The following is a 27,538-nucleotide window of genomic DNA, read 5'->3' on the forward strand; positions in this document are numbered from 1 at the left end:
TTTTCGAAACTGTTTTTTTTTTTTTTTTTTTCAGTTTCAAATTTCATATACGGAAGCTTCTGCACGCTCAATAAAGAGAATTGCGTGCTAAGCACTTCACCCAATTATCACTTTAGGAACCCAATTTTCGACGATCTTGGATGATATTAAATAAAGGGAGGTACAGTAGGAGGATCTGATTTGAAAATTTCCTGAAATAGAACTCTGATAAACGAAAAGGGTTCAGCAATTTCTCAAAATGAATGCTCCAAAAAGCTAGTCTTTAACGATTTTTGATGTTATTAGAAGATGAGATATGTTATAAATCTTCGAAAAATGTTGTGAAATTGATGCCTTTGGAACGAGATGTCAGACTCTTCAAATTGTTATAGCGGAAATAGGCGAAGGAAGGGCTTCGAAACAAGCTTTTTTTGTAGACTTTCCTCAGACCGACTTGAAAACAGAAAAAATGGAGGGGGGGGGGGATAAATAGGAGGGGCGTGGATAGCTGCTCAATAATCTGCAATATTGAAAATTTTTAATTTAAAATGCTTAAAAGAAATTTTTTTCCCCAATATTTTTTTTTCTTACTAAAATAATAACTTTGTTTTCCCATCAAGGTGCGTTCTTTCTTTTCTTCATAAAAAAAGTAAAAAAAAACATTTTACTGAACAGGCTGGGGGGGGGGGAGGGAATTGCCCATGGTTGCACCAGATTGAGTTCATATCATGCTTTATCGCTGCTTTTAGGTCCTGGATCGAAAAATATTGACTCTTCCAGTTTCATAGAATTTTTGTGTTAGATTTCCTCGCACGTTTTCCAGTGGATTTAAGCCTGGAATAAGCTGATATCCATGTCCGATATTATCCATGTTGAACCACATATTTACTGAATTAGAAGCGTGAATAAGTGGGAATACACAGCAATTGCTGGAATACACAAATTGAGTCGCTTTCCAGCAAATCTTGTATTGGAATAAATCTAATTTTTGCTAATAGTTCTAAAAATTAATTTCCTTGCTAAAAATTGACAAAAATAGTTTGCGCATTAAATCCAAAGCCACATGTAATATAATATGAGTGACTCCACAATCCGCAACTCCAGAGCTCGAATACGCTACCTTGCGGTGACTAACAAAACTAAAGAAAAAGGTAAAACATTCCACTCCACGTGTTTCCTTTGGGGTAAATTACAAGGCTTCAGACAGTTTGTGGTGTAATGTAATTTCAGAAGAATAGAAAACAAAATTTCTCACAAACACGATGAAAAATTACTGTCATTTACTAAGCGTCAAAGCAAGTTACAAGTTACGGCGTGCGTTTGTTTTACCTTTTTCATCCGCCATTAGACAGTGGCTGCAGCGTCCCCTATTGTTTATTGGAGTTGCGAATAAAAAGTGAAAATAAAAACGGTCGGAAACGAAGCTGTTCTAGAAAACCGCTTGAGACGTTTTAGCCAATGGTTTTAGCCGCAACTTGACTTCTTTACTAACCATCGGTTAAATAGGTTGTCCTTTTCGAACGCAACCAAAGATATTTTTGCTCTGGTGGCAACTAGCAACTTAAAGAATAGACCCGAAAATTTTCAACCAATAGGAAAGGTTTCAGTGTGACGTTGCTCTGTCACTGCAGTTTAAATGCCCAGAAGGTCACCTTCATTCGCCCTGTTGTTGTCAGTTTCCGCAGCTGCAGTACTTCCTTAAAATTTCTCCGTAAACAGGTAAACTGATTGTCAGGTCTCTTGTCAATGTATTTAAGTGCTTCCCGGAAAATTAGCTTATCAGTTTCATAAATATTTAGGTTTGTTCAAGAATTTGAAAAGCAAATTATTATTGCTGAGGTTTTAGTTTCACCGGTTGTCAAGGGAACCTGCTTCATTGATAAAAATTTTGGGATTAGATAATGTAAATCGGACAAGTGTTACTGAAGTTTAAATAGTTTCTTGCTAAACGTTGTTGGAATTTGCTGCAAACACATTTTGCCGAATCTAATTTGAAAAAGCCTCCCCCCCCCTTTTTTATGCAAAGTGAATAATAATGTTCAAATTAAAATTTTATATGGATTTTGTATTTTTATTTCAGAATATTTCGCTCCGATTATTTTAAAATGCTCCGTTTTGTAAGATTTCGTAATCTTACGGATGATGAAATTACCGGCTTGATTGCGAAAGTCGTTTAAGATCTTGCCTTGAGATATTGACACTAATCCTGCCAATAGGAGAAAATTTCTCAATTCAGTTAATTATGCAAAACTAAACAAACTACTGTAGAGCATTATTTTATTTTTCTTTTTTTCATACATTTACTTCAAAGTGGAATTGTGTTGAAAACCTTTATTTATGGTGTTCAATGTTTGTGATAATATTTTTCTTAGCATTCAAGTTTTCCTTGCAATCCGAGAATGCTATCAAATCGTGAAGATCCATGATGTTTACTTGCTATTTCAGATTCTTTAAAGCAAATAACTGAAACTAATTTCTTTTATGATGGTTTATTTTAATTTACGTTCTCGGATTTAAATTGAAATTTCTAAATCAACTCGGATCTGTGATTCAACTGTTTAAAGGAGGGTTGAAAAAAATAATCTCATAAGCAAGTAAAATGCATGAAAAATGTTTAATTTCATTTTACTGATTTCATTGTTCTTGGCGGTTTAGTCTAGTCATCTAAAAAAAAAAAACTCTAGAGACAAAATGAATTAAAGATTTTAATTTGCACTAAAAGCCAGTTTTTTTTTTGGATAGTTTTTAGTTATAAATATGCATTTAGCTATGGGAAAAAAATGAATACAAATTGCTTATTTCTACTGAATATCGAGATCTTGGTCATTTTCTAATGACATACAATAAAATCTTGTTGCACTGCTTGCTAAATACCAAATTTATGGATCAATACTTTAAAATATGTGGTAGAAGCTTCCCAGTTCTTGCTTTTAAACAAATTGGTCTTGATGACTGTTATTAGAATAAATTTGATAATTAAAACCAAGGTTTTTAAATAAACTGGGAGATGCCAAGTATTTGAGAATCATGGAAGAAATGAAATGCTATTTATTTATTATGGTGCCTATTATGTACTACAGAGAAATTAGATGGATAATTATTCTTTCCATAGTCAAGTTTCTGTAATTTCAAGAATATAATGAATTAAGAAATGAAAACGTATTGTTGAATATAATCAAATTGTGGGACTAAATTTGGAAAGTATGAATGTGTATTTTTGGATTGCAAAAATAAGCTCGTTAAAAGCAACGGGATTTTAGATTCAAGATGCTAAGCAGTAATTCTTGTTAAAGCTTCATTATGACCAAGTTGCTTAATATCTTAAAACTGATAATATCTTCACATTGATAAGTGGTTCTTTATAAGATTGTACTTGTAAAATGTGTTGCAATTGAAGTTTGACAATGCTGGTTTTCCTAAATCAAATCAATTGTTAGGTTGCAAGCCTAAAGCAGAAACTAATCTTTTCCATATTTCTGAGAATATCTGCAGACTGATTTCTTAGTTGGGGGAAAATGTAATATTTTCAAAGAAAGACTTCTCTCTCTCTCTATTTAAGTAAATTAATTTTCTGGGGTAAAATTCAGGTGTAGCATTCAACTTATTTTTAAGCATTTTTTTTTTTTTTTTTTGGCGCCAATGTTGATATGAGTGGTCTAATGTTGGTTTATCTTGCAGACTATTTTTTAATTTTTAATCTGTTGCAAACTTTCTGGAAAAAAAAGTTATTTGGGTTACAAGAACATCAAATAATTTTTAGATTCAACAATATAAAGTAACTATTTTGAAAACTCAGCTGATTTCTTGCTATTAAGTAAAAATTTTATGTAAAGATAAATTAAAATTTTAACATCTTTGTTTAATTTATTTCTTCATAGTTTTGTTAGTAGATGAATTTTAGTTTGAATTTAAACTTAAAAATCTTGGATATATTAGCCTAATAATCCTATTATCCTAATTCTTTTAAGTATATTATGAAATAAAAATTAATCTTAGTATTTTGGGTACTTTCAGAAGTAGAACCAGTGAAATGAAAAATATTTTTCTAGCTTGTTCATCAGATGTTGCAACAAGTCAAAAGTTTCTGCATTTACTGCACAAGCTAAAAAATTTTAAATTTTGTTTTGTCATATAAATTTAGCCTGTCCCATTCTTCCTGCTTCTCCTTTATGATTTACTATTTAGTATAGATGAAAATAATAGATATGATATATTAAAAAACTAAATATTTGAAGATTTGAATTAGGATTCTAAACAGATTTTTTATTGAAATTAGAGAAAAAAACAACCTATAATTTTATTTTGAAAATAAGAAAATCAAAGCAATCATTTGAAAAATGATATTTTATAGAATTATTATTTAAATATATTTATTAGCTATTGTGTTAGACCCATCAAAATATCCATGCAGATCTTTTTATTAAAATTAATAAATAAAATAATTTAGTCAAAAGGTTTGAATTATCTAGTAAATATTTTAAAATCTCTTTTGTGTTAATGTAGGACACATCAGTTTTTAATTACAAGATTTGTCAACTACTTTTAATTAAAAAAAAAAATTTTTATAGCCTCGAAAAAAAAAAAAAACTCAAATGCTAGAATATGCTACCTAAAAAATTATATAAATGTTAATTAACTGAGAATATTCTTCAAGTATTTTAATGGTATTTGAGGGGAGGGGGGAAGACTAGAAAGAAAGGGCTATGGTCAGAATCTGTTATCAAAGTTTGACCTTCGTTTACTGCATTAGAAGGTCATGTGGAACAATGATAACCTTTATGACCTTGTTAGATTAAATTGTCCTTGATTATTCATGTTGTGACATTTTAGCAGTTTCATGAAAGCATCAAAGGGCATGACTTTTGTTTTCTGTGAAAAATTTGAAATAGATTCTGAAACTATTTTTGCTTAAAATTGAATATTTATTTCTAATTTTTTTGATTTATATAGAAAAATTTCTTCTTAAAAAAATGTAAGTAGTACTAATGGTGCAGCTTTTATGTTTTCAAAACATGTTTCTGTTAAAACATTGAGATTTTTACCAACCATGTGTTAAGGTTGAAGTTTTTCTTAGCATCTATGTTTTGAGTTCAATGTTAAGATTGCAAAATTTAAACCGAAAATATCAAAAAATAAAACCCTCTGAAATGTATTTTATACAAATACACGTAAAGATGAAAACCGAATTGTTATTGATCCCAACATCCTTTACATTAGCCTAAGTTTTCTACGTGTTCATCTGAAAAAATATATTTATATGGAAAAGTTGACAAGTACTATCAACTAAAAAATTAAAAGTGATTTCAATTATAGTTATTATCAGAACTAGTAGGAAGGAAGCAAGCTGTTCTCGGGCGGTGAAGTCGTCCTATTTTTGTTTTTTCTTTTGAAGGATAGACACATAAAATCTTAAAGGAAGATGGATAAGTGTGACTGTTAAAATGTTTCCGCCATTTGGAAGAATCATATAGTTTTACCCTAGTTCTAATTCTTCCACAATAAGTTGTTGATTAAAATAAGTAAATTATAATTTTTCATTAAATCTGTAGAGTATACTGTAAGTAAAAATACATATTTAAAATTACTAGAAATATTTAAAAATTATAAACAACATTTTAAGTTTTATAACTCATATAATAAATTAGATAAAAAATTAATCTTTAAATTTTTTCTTTATGCTTCTCTTTTTATTCATTTTCGTTCTTTTAACGTTACCTCCTCTTAAAAATATTACAAATTTCTCGAATTTACATTTTTTTATTTTTGTATTATTTGGACGGAGTATTAAAAGGTGTTATAAAAAAACTATTCAAATTAGTTGGATTTTCAATGTTTTGTATTATAAAAATATTATACATGAGTCATTCTTTAATAATTTATTATCATTGTTACTTTTATTGACTTTGCTTAGATAGTTCAAAAATCTTAGATATAGATTATTTACAGGTTACGTATTCCTTTTTCTCAAAAAAGCATTTGGGTTGACTAGATTTAAAATGTATATAAAAAGTTCTAAGTCTCAACATCAGTGTTTTTCAATATTTTTTTACTACCAATAAATACAGAGCTTAGTCTGAAGAAAATATTTCATTTTATCTAATAATGCATTAAGGTTTAACTATGGAAACATGTTTCTTTATAAACAAACTAAAAAAAAGAATTGATTTTCTTATATCAATCTAAAATAATCTTAATAAATAAAAATCTGTTCGGACATTTGTCACCATAAGGCTTTTAAACAGCTGGACCGATTTTGATCAAATTTTTGTGTATAATTAAGTTGTGGCAAGCATGGTTTTAAAGGGCGATGGATCAAATCGGAAAAATTTTGTTAATTAATGTAAACATTGGATGGTTATATTTCCCAAATGATTAATATTTATTTTAACCTATTGAGCGAGAACTGAAATATATTTAACCTGTTGCCAAAGGACAATAAGAGAGCTAGCTCAGCTTTTTGTAATGAAATTTCCTATTGTGATATGTCAATTGAGAATAGATAAAACAGAGTGAAGCTCCCATTTCTCTTTTGAAAGAAAAGATTTTAGATCCCATGCATAGGCGGATTTAGGCCAAAAATTTTGGGTGCAACAATAACAAGGATCTTGGGAGGGGGGGGGGGGGGAATCCTAGGACAAGGCAGTGGCAAAATCAGAAAATATTTTTGGAATGGGGGAGCACTATTAAAACTGTTTCCCCCCCCATCAAATAACGGGCTCCAGGTGGTTCTCTCCCCGGAAAAATTTTGATATTGTGATCCTGAAAACGCAGTTTTATGCTGTGTCTAGTGATATAGGGGAAAGAAAAGTTCGCGGAGACTACTACGAAAAGTTTTGGGAATTGAAGACTTAAAAACGCGATTATAGGCCATATTTGTTGACGTTAGGGTAACTTAAGAAATGTCTCAGATCGATTTATTTAATAAGTAGAGCAAAATCAATCCTCACCGCTTCTTTTTTTGTGATTGAAGTTCCAAAAACGCAAGTATAGACAAATTTTGATGATGTTATGGGGAGAGGTTCTGGGTCTCTCTCCTAGAAGCATCTCGAAAGAAAAGTCCTGAAAAACGTTACAACTATATTCACTGATGTTAGGGAAAAAGGTTTCAAGACTCTAAATTTTTAGATTTTTTTTTCATTTTCAGATTTTATATGGAAGCGTCCGCTCGCTTAATTTCAAGAGGACGGTGTGCTAAGCGTCTCATCCAATTTTTGTTTAAAAAAAAGTTTTTGACAATCTTAGATTATAGTAGAGGAAAGGGTACCGAGACTCTTTCCCGAAAATTTTTCGAAATTTAAGTCTTAAAAACGCGATGTAGACCGTGCTTAGTAACATTAGGGGCTCGGCAGTTCTTAACATTTGAAACTGCAGAAAAAGTTTTAAATTATTTTCGATGTTGTTAGAAGCAAAGGTGGATCCAGCTTCAGGTTTGGAAGGAGCCTGGAGAGGGGTTCACCCCCCCCCCCCCCGAAATAAATTTGAAGTAGTAGTTTTGAAATCGCAGTTTTAGAATGGGTGATGTTAGGGGGAAGAAAAGTACGAGGGGCTCCATGGCTATATTTAGAAATTTAAGTCTTATAAATGTGATTGTAGTCCATATTTATAGCTTGGGTAAGGAATGAGACTCGGCGATTGCCACCAATCGATTTTTTGAAAAACAAATAGAAATATGTCCCCCCGCTACCTCTTTAATTATTCATAATTGAAGTTCCAAAATCGCAATGTAGATCATTTTTGATGCTGTTACCGAAAAGGGAGTTCTGGAGCTCTCCCCTAGAAAATTATCGAAATTGAAGTTCTAAAAATGAAGTTCTTATGCAACATCCCATTATATTAGGAAGAGGATTTCAAAGGCTGATGTCCCAAAAGGTTCTCCCCCTAAATATTACGAAATTGTAGTTTTGAAAACCAAATATTAACAATCTTTGACGGTATTAGAGAAAGGGGGTCGAAGGCTTTGTTCGAATATTTTCCAAAATTAAAATCTCAAATGCATGAGTGTAAGGCCATATTTGGTAACGTTAGAGACACTGCAGTTGTTCAAAACGGAAGCTCCAAAAGCGCAATTTTAAACGATTTTTGATGTTTTTAGATGATTGGGGGATTTTCCTTGGAAAATTTGAAGTTAAAACCCAGGAAACGAAATTTGAGATACTCCGTAATAACTTTAGATGAGGAGAGGGCTTCAGAGAAGTAAAATTTCGAAGACTTGCTTACTTTCAGACGAAGGAAAAAGGGGGGAAATTAAAGAAAGAGAGAAGGGGGATGAGGCACACAATTTACCGCCAATAATCTGAAGGTGTTGAAAAATTTAATTGTCGAAATTTCTCTCCTTTTGAAAGAAAAGGGTTTTTTCCCAACATTATTTTTTTTCTTAAAATCACTGCATTTTCACAGGATGCGTTCTTTTCTTCTCTGCAATGATAAAGAATATTTTTTAAAAAACATAAACTCATCATTCTGCGGGAGGGGGGCACTGGTATTGTGCCCCCTCTGAATGCAGCAAGAAGTCCGGGAGTCTTCCTTCGAAAAAGTTTGAAAATTTGCCTTAAAAACTTTGGTTTTTAGTTGATTATGGAGAAGATTTTATTATTACAATACTCATATTTTTCTTTTTTCAACTTGATCAGCCATGGTTGTTTTAAAATAGAAGAAATTGTAATGATATACCAATAAATACCCAATTGGGTAGTTCTCAAAAGCTGGGAGCAAACACAGACTTCAACTTTGAAGCTTCAACACCAAATAACTTTCATTTTAATTAACTCTAAAATTTTTGAGGTAAATTATAATGCTGTATAGAGACAAGAATTGACATAAATTATGGAAAAAAAGCTCTTTAAATGCCCTTAAAAAATATTTTCTTTGCTAAATGGCACAATTTTGGACATACCAAAACGTTAACTGAGCAAATGTACCATTAAAAAAAAATTTTTTTTAATTATTTCCATACGTTTCAAAAAAAAAATTAAAGGCCTGAATCTTACACTGAATAATTTTTTGTTAATATTTTACACAAATAACAAAAGTAAGGACAGATTATTTACTTTGTAAACGATTTTAGAAAAAACTAAGTTTGAAATTCTATGCATGTCCAAAAGTTACCATCTTTACAATGCTATTATTTGAGAACTAAGTATATGATGTTTTCGTTTTAAAGGTATTTATCGATCCTCAGAATCAGTTTTTAATTGTTTAAAAGTGTTTTCATAAGCTTTTATGCAGTATCTTAGAAGAAAAATAATTTTTCTTAAACATACATGTGAGATGTCCAAATGGCGTTACGATCTTGACGCCGATAATTCTGTCCGTTTATTTATAATTTTTTTATAATCCACTGTCTTCTAACATCAATAAAAAAGATTATTATGATATCTTCTTTAATCCATAGGTATTTTGCATAATTAATACGTTACACATTGAGCAATACATAAATTACAGTAGAAACATGGCTGCTTATGATCGAACGAAAGCCATTTTGCGCGAAAATCGCCAAGCAAACCTCCGTTAGCGACAACACAGTATACGATAAGCTAAAGGTTACCAAAGGGGGATTCCAGTTTGACAAATGTAGTTAATCGTCAGCTGGCACCAGTTTTGGCGACTTTATCACCTGAAAAAGCAAATTTTTTTTTTCCCGCCGCTTTTATTATTTTAGAATTTTTTTTTCTCTTTCTTTTGGAAACATAATTTAACGATCTCCAAATAGAAATACGAATTTCTTTTTTCAATAATTTTTTTTAGACATCGTTTTAATTCTTATGACATTAGAAAATATATTCATTATTAAAACTGTCACTTTTTACATTCTTTCTTAAAGCATATTTTGTTTATTTTTCCTTTAAAAATATACAGTGGCTCCCAAAAGTGTTCGTACACTTTGAAATTTTTTAGTAAAACCAAAATAACTCGAAACTGAATTCGAATATGAAGTCCAATATTTTTTCACATGATTCCTATGTCATTCTAAACACAACCCTTGATTTTTTTCAAAATATTGACGGATCTTATTTTTGAAATGGGCAGAAAACGAAGACAGAGAAATAACACTCCACAAAAGTCATCGTACACTCAAATATTTTCGAATAAGTTCATGATTAAAATTATCATATACCGTTTTATTTATATTTTTGCATTGTGTTGACCCTTATAAGTCATTTGGCTTTAATTTTTTGTTTATTTATTCCTTAATATTGTGCTTATAACTGTAAAATAGCTGGTATTCGTAAAAAACCGCAAACACCATTCAAAATTTGAATTTTTTTCCCACAGTAGTGGTAAATTGGTTTGAAATGTCTCTAAATTAGTTAATTTATTTCATTCTATTGTAAAGTGCTTGATAAAATGCTTTAGAGAAAGGAATTGCACCGAAAACAAGGTAAGAAAAGGTCAACCGGCAAAGTTGACAAAACGTGATCGGAGATTTCAAGCTAAAAAATTTATGAAAAATACACATTTGAGTGCTGTAAAAGTTTCTGCAGAGTCAAATGAAACATTTTACATTTAATTTTCACCTAAAATTGTTCGTCAAGTTATCTGATTAGCTGAATTACATGGGTCCTCTTAAAGCAGAAATTTTCTTGGTCGTGCGAAAAACAGAAAGCTTACGCTTTTCGTCGCAAAATCAATGATAAATAAGCTAAAAACGTTTTGGAATCACTTCTTACTTACAGATAAAAAATAATTCAACATTTTTGGTTAATTTTTTGTATAATTGTAAGTAGAAGAAAAAAAATTAGGAACTTAATCTTAAGAACTTATTTGGATCAGATAATCAGGACGGTGAAGGTGTTCCAGTGTGAGGGTGCATATGAGCATCAGGACTTGGTAGTTAGGAATTTTTTGATTAAATAATGAATCATGCTGTTCCTTTAAATATTTTACAAACCAATTTTGAACTCTTAGCAAAAAATTTGATTATTGGAAACAACTTTGTTTTTTATCAAGACAACGATAAGAAGCACACGGTTTTCAACGTTTGCGTCTAGTGCCTCAAATTGTCCTAAAGTTTAGAAAATATCACCTCAATCTCCAGATTTTAACTTAATGTAACATATTTAGAGAGATCTGGAGGCTAGATTACGAAAATAGGGCTTTAAAACGAAAATAGAGCTAGAAACGGTAAGACTCGAAGTGGTGGTTGAACACTTATTCAGAAATTACGCAAAAGAAAGAAAAAGAATGAAATCTATTCCCAGACGTTTAAAAGGTGTTATGAATACTATATGATATTCTACTAATTAATAACTTAATCAAAAGTTAGATTATTCAATAATATATAGAAATTTTATAAAATGTACGAAGACTTTTGTGAGATAAAATTTCCGGCACTTTTTGGTTTTTGATTTTTAAAAAATTAAGTTTTAATATTTTTTAAAAAAATTTCATGTAGTCTTGTTAAAAAATGATCATAGATCTTATAATTAAATACCTATTCTGAAATATTAATTCTAACCAATGGATTGGGGCCTATTTTCTTGAAAGTCGTAGGTGTACGAAGACTTTTGGGAGCCACTGTATATGTCGTATTTATTTGTCTCTATTTTTATTCCTTATTTGTCCCAAAAAATCAAACTACAAGTTTGTATAATTATTTCCATGAAGCTTTTTTCTACCTTTCATCAACTTCTTCAAAATCATTCCAAAACTTTATTATATGTAAAGAGCAGTATGTGTAGCCATTCAAGTACTTCATTACTATCCTCTTTATCATTAAATTGCAAAATTCAAAAAGTAGTAAATAAAATTTTCATTGGAAAAGTTAAAAATCAGATTAACAGTTGTCAAAAATGGTAACTTACATTATGATGATGTCCAAAATCCGTTACCTACAGGACAACAATGTCCAAAATTTGTTACCTACAGACTGCTAATTTAATTTGCTAATTAACAATTTTTACAAATACCTGCTGTCTTTTCATGTTCATATATTGTGTTCTAGGTATGCATACTACAGAATAAAAGCAAAATTGATATCAAATTCGAAAATTTTTGAAATTGCTCAAAGTTAACTTTTTTGTTCCCACCTTTTGAGAACTGCCCAATTACAAAGCGTACAATGATTCTATAACACTGCACTGAACAAAAAATAGTCAATAATAGAAATTTCTTTATTTGCATGAAATTATTAAGTTTTTCTTTTTTTCAAATGGATAAAATTACTTAGATTCTTAATATGAGCACAGTTATGATATATAACTGTATTCTCACACTGGTGACTTGTGGTGATACACTGGATTTGTTTCAAGTAAATTTACTTGCATTGTACTATGAAAAGAAAAAAAATCCAACTGCGTTTCTGGGTAAAATATGTACTAAATTTTTTCAAAACATATTCAAAAATGTTGGGTGCGGCACACCCCCTGGCACCCCCATAAATCCGCCTATGATCCCGTGATATAAAGTATAGTACTAGAAGATTCATGCAAAACGTGTGTTCTGTCCTCGTAGTTGAACCATGTGACATGATCGGTTCTTTAGGTTTTCTAACCAAATTATCAGAAAGTACCATACCTAGCAACATGTGTTTCTCGGCTGAAATCCATCCGAGTTTTGGCACCAATGCCAAAAATACTGTAAGAATTATCTAACTAATCAGTATATAATTAAAAGAAAAGATGATGGAATTTAAAGACAAAACAAATTTTATTTTCGTTCAGATAAATTACAACGGGATAGTTCTGTACACAAAAATCAGTGCAGTGGAAGATCTTTATCTTTGGTGGAAAGAACAAATTAGGCAATATATGAAGTTTAAAAAATTTACGTGCAAAAGACCAGACTGCTAATCGTTCGGAGTTGGCTTCGCTTACTGGATTACAGTAAAATGGTGGCTTGGCGACTTTGGCTATAAACAATAGTTGCGTGAACATTTTGCATTTTAAAGCTACTCTTAATGTAATTTATTGTATTTTTTGTTTATTTGGCAAAATAATCTAAATTTCAAAGAATTGTTTTTAGTTTTCAGAGTTTTTAGTTATTTCAGTTGAAGAATGTGTTTATTTTACATTGGGAGGGGGGGGGAGGGATTTCCGCTTATTCAGAGAAATGTTTTTACCTTTATCATTTTTTTAAACGATATATTTTCTATTGTTTTATTCTTTTTCATATGAGGGATGTTGTGGCAAGATTTCCCGTTTGTTCTAGATGGGTAATTAGTTTTTTACACTTAATATCTGAGGACTCTTTATCTTTCGAGTATGGCTGAAGGAGCAAGCCATCAAGAACGGGAGAAAAAATGTTTAATGAAACAACTGCTCAGTGGGATCTAGATAAATCATGTTGCAATCAATATACACATTCTGACACCAAGCAGCTTAAAACATTTTGTTTTTACTTATTTTTTTCAACAAAATGGTTCAAACACTTGATAGTTTGAAATTTTTTAACTTTTCAATTTACAAAGTTTGAACAGAACATTTTCTGTCAGGTCCTCTAGTTTTTAATATAATACTAAGAGCAAAAAATTACTTTAAGGAAGACTTAATAATAATTGACATTCAAATTGATTGTTAAAAACTTGTTTGGAACAGTTATGAAAACTGTTTCAAAAAATTAATTAAAATCCTTTAATTGTATATTTTGTATTTCAGTAAATCAAAATGGCACACTTCAGTTACCTTTCCGAACAGCAGCAAACTGATTTGCGAAATATTGCTGAAGCCATTGTTGCTCCCGGCAAAGGCATTTTGGCTGCCGATGAAAGTACAGGTTAGTGCTTTAATTTCAATTTCTTTTTTCACCAAGCAAAAAAAAAATCATATGTGCTCATTGATTTAAAATATAAATTTAAGCTCTTACGTACCAGAAACCTCCAACTGTCATTGGGGCAAACCTAACTTGTCAGCATAGATAATAGTGTGATCCGGCTCTTCATAGCCTTTTCAGCACTGCCTAGTTCACTTTATCCCGACTATAGCTAGCTTATCATAAGTAGTGTGGTGATATCTAAATGTCATAATCAATGACACATCACCTAAATTTCATAATTTAAAACAAAGTATTTATTCGTATACATTAATAATTTAGATTACAAAAACCAACCACTAAAAATTTCAAATATTTTGTATATTTTGCAGCATTTGAGACCGAATCTGTTAAGAGTAATATTGCACAAAACCTTTGTTTTCTTTAATGTATAAGAAGCTGTGAAATATTAGTGGGAAAAATACTGATATATTTTTTAAGGTATATCAGTATTGTTGCTTGTGAGTTATGTTAACAGTGAATATTTTGTTATAGTCTTTCCTTGGGTCTTCATTTACAAATACAAATGTGACGACCAGCAACAGGCTCTGGGCCCAGCTAGGCTGGTCCTAGTCAATTAATTAGTCCCCAATGAAGATCAATGGCCCTCTTAAAGCTATCCACTCCCTTGCTCATTACCGCCTCTTCCGGTAAGCTATTCCAAGTGCCCACGACCCTGCTAAAGTAGTTTTTCCTGATTTCCAAGTTAGCCTGAGATTTAAATAGCTTAAAACAATGACCCCTTGTCCTGCTTTCCCCGCAAAAATTTAATCCATTTACATCTTTCATTTTGATAAATTTAAATAACTGAATCATGTCCCCTCTGACTCTCCTTTGCTCCAGGCTATACATGTTAAGCCTATTAAGTCTGGTATCATAATCTAAATCTGAGAGTCCCCTTACTAATTTAGTTACCCTTCTTTGAACCCTTTCCAATACAAAAATATCTTTCTTCAGATAAGGCGACCAAAACTGAACAGCATACTCCAAATGAGGTCTTACTAAACTCCTATATAAAGGCAGAAGAACTTTCTTAGATTTGTTTGAAATAGATCTATTGATGAACCCAAGCATTTTGTTGGCTTTGTTACTAGCAATACTGCACTGTTGACTAAACTTGAAGTCCTGATTTATAAAGACACCCAGATCCATAACATTTTCTGCCTGATTAATGACTGAACCCTGTAAACGATATCTCATACGCTTATTTCCATGACCTAAGTGTAGCACTTGACATTTCCCTACATTAACTGCCATACCCCATTTATCTGCCCACTTAGTAATATGATCTAAATCCTCTTGCAGCTGTTTTACTTGTTCTTCATTTTCGACAATCCCCATAACTTTTACATCGTCAGCAAAACAATTCATGCTTCCAGAAATATTTCCATTGATGTCATTCATAAATATAATAAACAAAAGAGGCCCTAAAACTGATCCCTGAGGAACCCCACTTAAAACATCACTCCAATTAGAATGATTTCCTCTCACAACTACTCTTTGCTTCCTACCAGTAAGCCAATTTCTAACCCAAAGTAAAGTTTTTCCTCCTATTCCTATGTCAGCTAACTTGCTGAGAAGAGCAACATGCGGTACCTTGTCAAAAGCTTTTTGAAATCAATATAAACAACATCCACGCATTTTTTGTTATCTGAAGCTGAGGTAACCTTGTCGTAGAAATGCAATAAATTAGTAGTACAGGATTTACCTTTCCTGAAACCGTACTGCAAACTAGTCAACAGACTATTAGTCTCTAAGAACATCATGATCTTAATTTTGATCAAAGTTTCAAAAATCTTGCAAATCACCGAAGTCAAACTTGCAGGTCTATAATTCCCAGCAATACCTTTAGACCCCTTCTTGAAGAGTGGCGTTATGTTAGACAGCTTCCAGTCCTCTGGTACCGTCCCCGAGTTATAAGAAGCATTGAAAATATTCAAAATAACATCCACTAATTCCTCTGCACATTCAACTAAAATTTTTGGATAGATATTATCTGGTCCCGGAGCTTTAGTTGCTTTAATCTTTTTCAAATGAAATAAAACCTCCTCCCTGGAAAATACAAAATCCTCAAGCTGTATAATAGCTTGTGTCTTGTTAGTGTCAACTCTTGAGATACAGTTATCGTTAAACACACTGGAAAAAAAGTTATTTAGAACATTTGCAATATCCCTATCGTTTTGGATTAAATTTCCATACTCATCAACCAAAGGCCCAATTTGACTGTTTCGAGCTTTCCCAGAATTAGCGTAAGCAAAAAACCTCTTAGGGTTCTCATCAATGTCATCTGCCAGCCTTTGCTCCAATTCCCTTTTCTGAATCCGTACCAAATACTTAAAATTTCGCCTTGCCTTACCATACTGGAGCCTCTCCGCACTCTGACCAGTTTCTTTAAACTTACGAAAAGTGGCTTGCTTATAATTAAGAGCTTCTTTAGTCTTCCTGGAGAACCACATAGGCCAAATATTGGTACTAACACCTTTTCTCCTAAATGGAACATAGTCCCCAACGGTTTTAGCAAGTTTATCCTTAAATTCCGTCCACTGCTGATCTACGTCGCTATTTTCCAACCCTGACGAAAAAACTCGTCGAAAAGCTTGTTGCTTTATCCAACAGGGATTCCCATTCCCTAGAAAACTCCTCATTTTTACTGTGGCCTACATCATTTGTTCCCACCCACAAAGTAACCATATCCTCCTTATTCAATACTCCTTTCTTTTCAGCAACCATATTAACGTCTTTTACCCTAGCCCCTGGTAAACAACACCTAGCCACCTTACGCTTTACTCTCCCAACTGTGTTACCCACCTCCCTTACCATAGAGTCCCCCAAAATTACACCCTTAGTTTCCCAATCTAACTCCTCATTTGAAACTTCCCCCTGAATCTCTGAAACATTTATACCCTCTACAACTGGCCTATACCCTAATGCTGACTGGGCTTCCAAAACTAGCATCTTAAGTCTTAAGTCTGAGAGTTCAGCACATTTAGTGCAAATATAATCCTCCTCAAAAACACTCATTTTCCCCCTTATACAGGCAGAACATATGACATAAATCACAAGAGATCCACCTGTCCCCCTTCCCACTCTTTACCTCTTTCATAATGCATATAACACCCATTTCTACTCAGTGAATGTTCCAAAAGGCAAAACAGAAAGATAAAAATGCAAAAAAACACAGAATAAATACTAAAACAGCAGTAAATAAACAGAGTTGCTACACCCAATACAGCATACAAAATAAAACTAGTATGTTGTGGCCATCACGAAACTTTCTTCTATATTTTTCTTTTTTTTTTTCTGATCCCTCCCCATGCTTGACGAGGAAGCAATATTCCCAACAAAAACAAAATTACACATGCAAAAACTTGACGACTATCCCAATGTCTGAATTATTGCAAAAGCAAAGCAAAGAGCGAAAATTGAAAGTTATTTTAAAAGCCTTGCTTGAATTAATTACAAATATTTTATTTGTTAACAAACATAAGATGGCAACAGTTAAAAATTTTAAATCATTGAGATAATATTTCCGATCATTTCCATACAATTAAAATCACGAGAAATACGCAGACGACAATCTATTACGATTTATCTTTCTTATTGTTGCATTAATAAAAATATTTTTATTCGCAAAAAAAAAAATCAACACCTCTTGGAGCGATCGGCGTCAAAATTGAACCAAAGCCTGTTTACACATGGATTCACATATATTCCAAATTTCAACCAGAACGTAGCATTACTTCTTGAGATAGGACACTCAAAATGGAAAAAAAGAACGGGTGATTGCGCTACCCCCTTTTTAGCTGTTGACACAAAAATAAAATCAGTTCTTATACCCACTAAGGGCTACTTGCCGATAAATTTTTCTTTCATTCCGTTCATTATTTCTTGAGATACAGCAGTCACAATTGACGACAAAAAACGTTCCATAGCTCAACCCCCGTTTGCGTTATTGACACCAAAATTGAATCAGCACCTGTTCCTGTTAATACCAACATATGGACCAAATTTTGTTTGATTCCGCCAGTTACTTCCTGAGTAATAGCAAGCACGCGTAACTCGAAAAACGTCCCATTGCTCCACCCCCCTTGGAGGAATTCGCGCCAAAAACTAATGGGCACAAGTTCACATAGGGGCACATATGTGTACCAAATTTCGTTCGATTTCATGCGGTAGTTTTTGTTGTAGAGCGGCCACAAAAAACTGGTCACACACAGACGATACACACACACACACACACACACATACACACACACATACAGACAGACAGACATTTTCCAAAAATGGTCGAAATGGACTCAGCACACCTCAAAACGTTCGAATCCTTCGAAATTCGAAAATTTGCACGAATCCAATACTTTCTTCTATATATTAGATATAGAAGAAAGTAAAAACAGGAGATCACCACATGTTAGGCTTAGCTCCAAAAAATGCAAAAACACATCAAGAATACAATAACAGCAAAAAATGAGCCCCCAAAACACAATAAAACTAAATTACATGATAAAGTGAAATAAAAAAACCTAAAACTAGACAGTAATAATGAAAAATTATAGTAAAAAAACACTTATCAAATTAGCAGCAATAACACTCCCTGCATCACAGGCGCCCTCTAGTGGCCAATTTATGACGAAGCTATTGGGTATTAAAGGGATATGGTTCTGAACTAAAAAGCTGCCTACGTTAAAAAAAAGCGATTAAAGCTTTATATACCTATTGTCGAAAATGAAAGAAAACCATAGCATCAAACTAAGGAGCTCCTTAATAAGTGCAGGGTTATTGTCTTTTGAAGAGATCAACCATAGATTTGTTTCAAGTTTTTTGAAAAGTTTAGTAGAAAATCAGAATTTTAAACTAGTTAAGCTTAGGAACAATATTGTAACTAGCAGAAAAAGTTCTAAAGAAAATTGCTATGTTAGTTAGGGGATTTAAGACTCATAATATAGTCTTTAGCTAAGAGGAAGACGACATAATTTTTGGTTTCTCCAAGCTTATTTAAATGGAAGATATTGATGTCTGAAATAATTGTACAGAAGACAGAACCAGAGTTTATAGTTTTTGGATTTCCTAACCGAAAACAAATCTTGAAATTAATAAACATATATTCAATAGAGGTGAAATATTTAGAAAAGTTTCTTGGAATCCATTATTAAATTTGGAGAATTTCTTTAAGATGTCTCTTGATCTTCATTGGGGATTGATAAAATTAATAGGATTAAGTATACCTCACTTGGTCTGAAGCTTGTTTCTGTTGTTTATTTTTTCTTTATACCTTTAAGGCATGGAAAATAATTAGGTTCTTATTTGTTTTGACTCAAAATAATTCAAAACTTTCAGAGCTGCAGATTGGATAAGAGCTAAAAAAAATAAGACTAGTTAAATTTATTTTTAACTCTAATATTTTAATTTGAAAATGACTTAGCTTTTAGCACTATTTAAATTTTATCAGTCAGTAATTTTGAAAGCACATTTTTTTGAAAATGAATTTTTTTTAAATTTGAAAATGACTTGAACTTTAAATGGAGACATTATTTTTTTGCAGCAACAATGGGTAAGAGGCTTACTAATATTGGAGTTGAAAATTCTGAAGACAATAGGAGAGCATACAGACAACTGCTGTTCACATCTGACAAATCCATGGACAATTACATAAGTGGCGTAATCCTATTTCATGAAACCCTCTTCCAAAAAAGTGATGATGGAACAAACTTTGTTACACTTCTTCAAAACAGAGGCATTATTCCTGGAATCAAAGTAGACAAAGGTGTTGTTAATTTGATGGGTACTGATGAAGAAAGCACAACTCAAGGTACTTTGTTTAAAATATATATAGCCAGAGATATGTTGATATTTTCAAGATTTATTATTTTTTTGAATTCGTTCAGGCTATTATCTTGTTAAGCCTAGTTATATGTTTATTTTATTGATAAATACTAGAGGATACTTAGTTTCTCTCTGAAAATAAAGAATATATTTTTGAGAACAGGGTTTTCTTGTCTAAAAGACAAGGTGTAATTTTGAACTATCTTATATTGTTGATTATTTATTCTTACCTCTTATAAACTTGTTTTTCTGTCCCAAAAATTTTTCAAGTTTTTATAATTGAAACATTTTGAGTCTACCTGTAAAATTTTGGAAAGATATATTTTTCGGAAAATGTTTATTAAATATTTTAATGTAAAATACATTGTCCTTTTGGAAAAATTTAATTCTATAAAAGAATTAGTTCATTGTTTACATGTGTTTTATAAAAAATGTAAATTGTAGTAATTTAAGGTTTTTATTTGTCATTAAGGCTAAATTATTGAATTTTCATTCTGATATAATTTCTTTCATCAGGTCTTGATGATTTGGCTACAAGGTGCCAAGAATATCATAAACTTGGTTGTCGATTTGCCAAATGGAGATGTGTTTTGAAAATCAGGGATCATACCCCATCTCCACTGGCTATTTTGGAAAATGCTAATGTTCTTGCTCGTTATGCTACAGAGTGCCAAAAGGTAAGTTTTAAAATAATTTTGTCAAAGTTCTTGTTTTTTTTTTTATTTAACTTACAGCCCTAGAACATTCAGGGGTGCCCACTTGAGGGGGAGGTCATGGCAGACTGCGCCATTGACATTTATAATAGGGGCGTTTTGAGGGGTATTTTCCACAATTTGTGGGGGAGGAGGGTGCACCCTTGCTCTTAACATTTTAGTCAAGTTTTCTTTCAGATAAATGAAATATATAAAAAAAAATAACCCACCGTTTTATCTAAAATAAGTTTTTGCCCCATGCAGATCGGTTCAAACAAATTACTCGGATGTCGACAAACAACATTGAATCGCTAGTGACGTCATTCAGGCGATTCACTCATTTGGATTGGGTTTCCTGCATGTGATAACCGTATAACCTCGAGGTTTTCTAAAAGTTTTCTTGTGTGGCAACAGTTCTTGTTGTTTAGCATAAGCAATTAAAATTTTGAATGTTGGTTGCTCTATCATGTGTTTTCAAGGATATAATGCTGAAGGTTTGACAGCTTTCTCAATGTTTTTGTGTGTTGTCTGCATGTTTGTGTGATCCAGTTAAAAGTAAAATGGTGTCTTGAATATTCTGTTTCGAAAAGATGCATTTTTTCTAAGTTAATTCGAAATACATAGTCTCATTTTAATGAGATGTTGTTTGTTAGGGTAACGATAGATTTTTAATGTTGCTGTTGAACTGGATTCAATGAAAGTCTAATATGTTGTCTAAGTATTAGCTCATCCAATATGATAAAATAAGCGGGTTTTTTTTTTTTTTTTTTTTTTGAACCTTGTTGGTCATGTGCATTATTTCGTCTGCTACTCTGCTAAATATTTCAGGGGTCTGAAATGCTTTCTTCAGGCCTATAGCTCTTAGGAGAGGTAGGCACTCCTAGAACATTAACCTATTTATTTTAAAGATACTAACACCTGTTGGTGAGATCATGTTATAAAACTAAATATATCAACTTAAGAGGGGATTGGGAGGGAGGTTTTGTTATAAATAATGAATAGTGAAAAATAAATTTTACCACTTGATTTAGTACAGATATAAAGCAAGCATTTATTTTATGGGGCCATGAAACTGATTAATACTAGAATAGTTTCTATAATCTTGATGCAATAATTGTTTTAAAATACTGTTATACCTTTTGGGAGAGGGAGGAGTGAGCTTTGTAGTGTCATATAAAACATTTGTTCCTCCCCCTCCCCATTATGCAAATTATAGCAAAGTAAGTTTCCGTAATTTAATTTTAATTTCTCTATTTTTGTTTAGTGTTACTTGTATTTCATTGTAATATAAAAGAAATCAAACACTTAAATCTGTTCCAGTTTTTCCCGAATAAAAAAAATCAATGAAAATGTAGATATTAAAAAAATTACTTTCATGATAATCTTACCTAGGCTGGAATTGTGCCCATTGTTGAGCCAGAGATTTTGCCTGATGGTGACCATGACTTAGAAAGGTGCCAAAAAGTGACTGAAAAAGTTTTAGCTGCTGTTTATAAAGCTCTTAGTGATCATCATGTATATTTGGAAGGAACTCTATTGAAACCCAACATGGTTACTCCTGGTCAGAGCTGTTCTAAGAAATATACTGCTCAAGATATTGCTAAAGCTACCGTGACTGCATTGCAAAGGACTGTACCTGCTGCAGTTCCAGGTTTGTTGATTTAGTAAAATTATTACAGAAGAATCCTAAAAGTTGATGTTTCTTAATTAGTTAAAAAATGAATTATTTTTATGAATATAATTTAAATATAGAATATAATCTCTTGGGGTATTTATTTTTTAATGGAAACCATATTAATTTTCGAAGAATAATATTCTGTCAGGTTTTCATTATGGTTTTTTGGAGGATAGCTTCCTTGTGCAACTAAGTTATTACATTCTAAGACAGGATTATTTTGGCTTTGGATAAGTGTGTTGACATTTTCAGACCTTCAAAAAATATTTGAAACTTTTTTTTATCAAAATGGCCTGTATTTAAATAGAACGATTTTTTTTATTTAGGTTAAAAATTGGCCGACTGGGATCTTCCTCATAGTTTTTGAAAACTTAACTAGTCTACTATCATCCCTTGTTTCACTCAATATAGATAAACTTATTGTGGCATTTTAGAATACTCAATTAACAGTATTAAGTGAATAATTTCTGCTTGTATAAAAATGATTTATAAATAAACCTAGACTCTAAGAAGAAATTCCAAGTCTCTTTTCAGAAAAACAATCGTTTGAAATAAGTTCTATATTCTTTGCTTGTAAGACATTGATTTATTTCAATTATTGTAGAAGGGTGTATTCTGTGTTGAATGGATAAAGGGAAGTTTGAGTTAAGTGTTCGAAAAATATTGTAATTTTAATTTTTAAACCAGTTTCATACCTGCAAACATCTACTGGGGGAAAAATACAGATGATTGTGACGCACAGTAATAACATAATTTTCCTAGTTATTTAAGGGAAATGAGTTTTTACTGTTCACAAGTGCAATCAAATGTGAAAGTTCTTTAAATCATATATATTTATGAGAGAAATTCTCAATGAAAGTTGGCTAGAATGTAGTTTAACCTATGTAAAGAAATGCTTTCTTTTTCAATGGACACTGTCTTTAAGTTAAACTGTCATCATGAAAATAATTATTGCAGGAATAACTTTCTTATCTGGTGGGCAATCTGAGGAAGAAGCTTCCATCAATCTTGATGCTCTCAACAAATATCCTGGCAAGAAACCATGGGCTCTGACTTTCAGCTATGGTCGTGCTTTGCAGGCGAGTGCTCTGAAAGCATGGTCTGGCAAGAAAGAAAATGTAAAGGCTGGCCAGGATGAGTTCTTAAAACGAGCTAAGGTATTTTTTAAACTTATTTTAAATATAACTTGACTATTACTTTTAATACTCTTACATATTATATCCCTTTATTTATCAAGGATGAATTTGTAAATGTTCTAGTATCAGATCACCAATGAAAAATAATTGAATTTCAGGTTGTGGCCAATTTTATGTGAATTTTTTCCAGATAAAACTAGAATGGAGTTAGAGCAGTTGGACTCTTGTTAAATTTTCTCTACTTTTCAGTTAATATCTTAATTGTATTACCTTTCAGCAGCTTGGAGAACTACAAAATGTTTTAATTTCATTTACTCTTGAAAACTGTATCTTATAGTTGAACATCTTAATTTAAGATTTATTTCATGCAATTAAGTTATTAGGTTTTAAAGTACTTAATACCTTTCCTAATTTCATTAAATCAAGTTGAAAGTTAAGCACGTCTAACCTCTAAGGGGAAGAACTTAGAGCCAAGATTGTTTAAACTTGCTCTTCTTACTGAACATTATAAGATATAACAATTTTTGAAACAAATAATTTTTTATTTTATGAAATATGAATCTTTTGATCTAATTTTTATCAACATTTCTCAGTGTTAAGATGTCAAAGCAAGGGTGGATACAGATGAGAGGTCATTTGGGGCCATGACCCCCATTTAAAATAAAGTTTCAAGGATATTGTTCTGCATACAATATGGATTGAAGTCAAATATAATTGAAATATGTATATTATACACATATTTATTGACACTCGAACAGCTCCAAAAAAGTTTTGTTCCCAAAATCCACACCGAGATGACTTAAAAGATTCGCAGTTTCTAATGTACTTGTGTTTTAAATTTTTGATACTGTGCATAATTTTATCTCAAATTGTTTAATTATGGTTTTAGGTTCTTAAAATAGTTAAATATTCATGTTAGTAATCTCTTTCAATTAAAATTTTGACATAAAAGCTTAAAAGTTTGATATTATCGGGAAGTATTGCAGCTTACTTTCCGAATTAGTAGTAGAATGTTTATTTCTTTTTATAACTATAACAAGAAGTTCTGTCGAACTAGACGAGCCTACTTTCCCGTATACCCATACTACTTTCTAGTACCTGATCAATATTCTCAAAAATAGCTAAAATCGCAAATGTTTTCAAACATATTTTTAAAATACTTTAAGCTGATCTCGAGGAATAAAATATTCCTCACTCGTCTAAAAAAATTAGATGCGTAAAAAAAAACCTGAATAAATAAAATAGCAGCAACTTTTAAACAAAGCAGCTAATACTTTTTCCATTAAAAAAATCTTTAACAGCTTTCAAAACGAAAAAATAATTAAAATTTATCAGCTCATTAAAATAAATACATCATATCAAAAAAAAAAAAATAGTTTCTTTTTCCGTTTCCAAAAACAATTTTTTAAATGAATTAATGCACTTACCAAAATAAATAAACAATAAAATGTCAACTTAAAGAAATAATTTTCATTGTCAAAAAAAAAAAAAAAATCGTCTGCGCATAACTTTATGTAGAAACATAAATGACTTCGAATTTATTCGCCGAAAACGGAGTACCTAAATTAAAACTTTAGCGTAAAAATAAAAACAAGTCAAATCAACAATTATTTCACAGTCAAAACCATAGCTGCGGAGTCGGAGTCTCTCATTTTGGGGTAAAGAAGTCAGAGTCGAATATCGAAGAATAGAGGTCAGTCATTTGTCCTTTGTGTAGAAATTTTTGCCAAAACGTCGAAGTCGGGGAGTCGGAGTCCGATTAATTGTCGGGCACAGGAGTCGGAGTGAAGTGCCCCTAAATTCTCGGAGTCGAAGTCTGGAGTTTAGCGTAAAGAGCTATTTCCAACAAAATTTGTTTGAAGTAAATCCGCCTTCAAGTACGGAATCTACATTGACTTTCGGTTTCCCCGTAGGCGCTAATGTTAAGGGATTTGAACTGTTCAAAATTGAACGGAAAATTGTTCAAATCAAAAAGATATTTTATATACAAGTTTTTTATCAAAAGCTTTTTCCTACAAAGTTTGTTTGAAGCAAATTCGCCTCACAGTGCGGAATTGCCTTAAATTTTCCCGTAGCCGCTAATGTTCAATTTTTTTGAACTGTTCAAAATTGAACAAAAAATAGTTCAAATCAAAAAGTGAAATATAGGAATGAGGTGTCCTCGCTGAGATCTTTCGAACAAAAAGAAATTTGTTCGAATCGGACTATTCTTTCGAAAGTTGTTAGGGGGGAGACAGACAGACCAGACACAGACAGACCGACAGACATTTTTCCCCATCTCAATACCCTACTTTCCAATTTTTAGATATTTATTTAATTATTTTATTTTTGACTTTGTTTTCGCGATATTTTTAAGATGTATTAAGCCTTTTTTCATGCTTTTTTCTTTTTCTGACTTTTACTGGGAAAGTAGGCTAAAAAAGCGCTTTGCACTGCATGAAGACATGAAAACAATCATAGCACATTTTGAATATGGTTGTCCTGAATGTTCCCAGTAAAAAATAATTTATACAAATTATTCTAGGTCGAATGTTTTTTAAATATGCTTAAGTTAATTCTACCTGCTTCCATACCATGGCATTTTAACTAGTAGATTTAGATGCATTAATCTTACTATTCCTTTCTAGGCAAATGGACTTGCATGTCAGGGCAAATATGTACCAGGTTCAATTCAAAGCCTTGCATCCCAAAAATCCAATTTTGTGCCTACACACTCCTATTAATTTCTACTGCATGTCTTTTTTTTTTTCCTTTGCATGTGCTTGAATGTTTACTTTTACACTTTGACATTTTCTTTCCATTTTTATCCATTCATTAAGTGCCAATTTTTTTATTTGTTAATGCTGCATTGCTGCGCTATTTTTATTTTGAAAAACTTTGCTTATTCGTGAAACATTCTTTTTAAGATTTCATCCTTTGCCTTTGTCTTATGTGTAATACCTAACTTTCTAAATGTTGTTGTTCTCTGATTATATGTGCTTTCTTCTATTTGTGTGTTGCACAATCAGGCCAATAGCGAAGCTGCTCTTGGAAAATATGGTGGAGGAGTTTCTGGAGCTGCGGCTGGAGAGACCCTATTCATCAAAGATCATGCTTACTAAATGTTTTGTTTGTTCCTATCTTTTGATTCAAAACAAAATTCTGTTACAACATACATGACTGTTAACGTGATTTCTCTCTTGTTATTTTCCATCTATAGAGAATTATAATGAAGAAAAATATGTAACTTTGATGTATAATAAATGTTTATTTAAAGCCCAAATGTTTCAGCTTTATTCGAATGCTAATTCACGATTTGAGCTTGATCTACTTTCCGACTTCATTCAAGTTATTTCTGCTAGTGGCAACTTTTTCATGCTAGGCAAATTCTAGTTGAAATACATGGTTATATGTAATACCTTGTGATTAGTGTTCCTTAATCAAACCAAAGTTTGAAAAGTTCTAACATTTTCCTATAGTTTTTGTCCACTTTGTGAGATAGTGTTTCATCCTGTAGTTTTAACATATCGGCAAAGACCATAGCGCAAAAAAAACTAATGTGAACTATCTTTCAAGTCTTTTTTCTTAAAGTTAATTTCCTTTATAAAGGAACTGTGACCATAAAGCAATTTTAAAAATATCACAGAATGGTTAGGAAACAGTTAAAAAATTTATAAGTTTTATCTGATTTGGCAAATTTAATGCTTAGCAACAAGTGAAATACCAAGTTTCGGTGGATGTACTCTCAAGAGATTACCTTTGATCTTTCATACACAGTCAAACCTTGTTTCGCGACGTTCCGGATGTCAATTTTTCAAAGTCCCAAACTTATGCCATATTATTTTAATGTTAAGTGGCTCCAAATTTTAAGAGTTATTTTCGTGCAACTCCGGTTAAGACGACACTTTGAGCTGTGCAGATTGGATCAAATATTTCTTTGCATTTGAAAAATATTCAGTAAAATAATGAAGACTTCTGGAAATGGAACTTCAGACTATGACAACAGATTTGACCAGGCATGACACCTCGAGAATGGTGGGGGGCGAGTAGATAAGTTCTGAAAGGTACAAGTTTCCAACTTTTACAAGAGGGACAATAGAAAGGAATTCAAAGTAGGTGGATAATACTGGATGAGGGAAACAGCAAGGTAAGAGAAAGACCACAGCTACGTTAAGCTGTAGGTGGTCACAACAAGCTTCTCCCATGAGAAAGAGAAGGGCCTCCTCATTAGATTGAAAAGTGACACAACTCTTAAAGTGGATAAAAGGATTAGAAAGGGTTTTTTACTTTCGAAAGGTGGGCTTAGCCATCAAAATCTAATCAAATTGCGGGCAAATGAGTTTTGAATTGGTTTCTTTCTTGCTGGTAATTTCGTGTAAGGAGTGTGACAAATGTTAATCAAAAATTTATCAATCATTTTATTAGAAAGTATAATAGACTTGAAAAAAAAAGTGAAGGGTTTTTAATAATTTTTGCTACGTTCACCAATAATTCAAATTTACATTAGT

The 27,538-nt window shown here is 31.8% G+C and overlaps 1 protein-coding gene across 2 annotated transcripts; it reads left to right on the plus strand.

The window, feature by feature from the left end:
- The first annotated feature begins 1,562 nt into the window (after window positions 1-1,562).
- Window positions 1,563-26,313, plus strand: LOC129227486 (fructose-bisphosphate aldolase-like). 2 transcript variants are annotated; one of them, XM_054862058.1, is made up of 7 exons: window positions 1,563-1,698; window positions 13,572-13,689; window positions 19,268-19,534; window positions 20,065-20,225; window positions 21,633-21,891; window positions 22,873-23,072; window positions 26,060-26,313. In XM_054862058.1, exons 2-7 carry the CDS (start codon window positions 13,581-13,583, stop codon window positions 26,150-26,152), a joined length of 1,089 nt encoding a protein of 362 aa, XP_054718033.1. In that variant the 5' UTR covers window positions 1,563-1,698; window positions 13,572-13,580; the 3' UTR covers window positions 26,153-26,313. The 2 variants fall into 2 exon arrangements, with proteins under 2 accessions (XP_054718033.1, XP_054718032.1); XM_054862057.1 differs by lacking the exon at window positions 26,060-26,313 and adding an exon at window positions 25,679-26,026.
- Window positions 26,314-27,538: the final 1,225 nt, after the last annotated feature.

The sequence above is a fragment of the Uloborus diversus genome, chromosome 8 (assembly GCF_026930045.1).
Source record: "Uloborus diversus isolate 005 chromosome 8, Udiv.v.3.1, whole genome shotgun sequence".
Lineage (NCBI taxonomy): Eukaryota > Metazoa > Arthropoda > Arachnida > Araneae > Uloboridae > Uloborus > Uloborus diversus.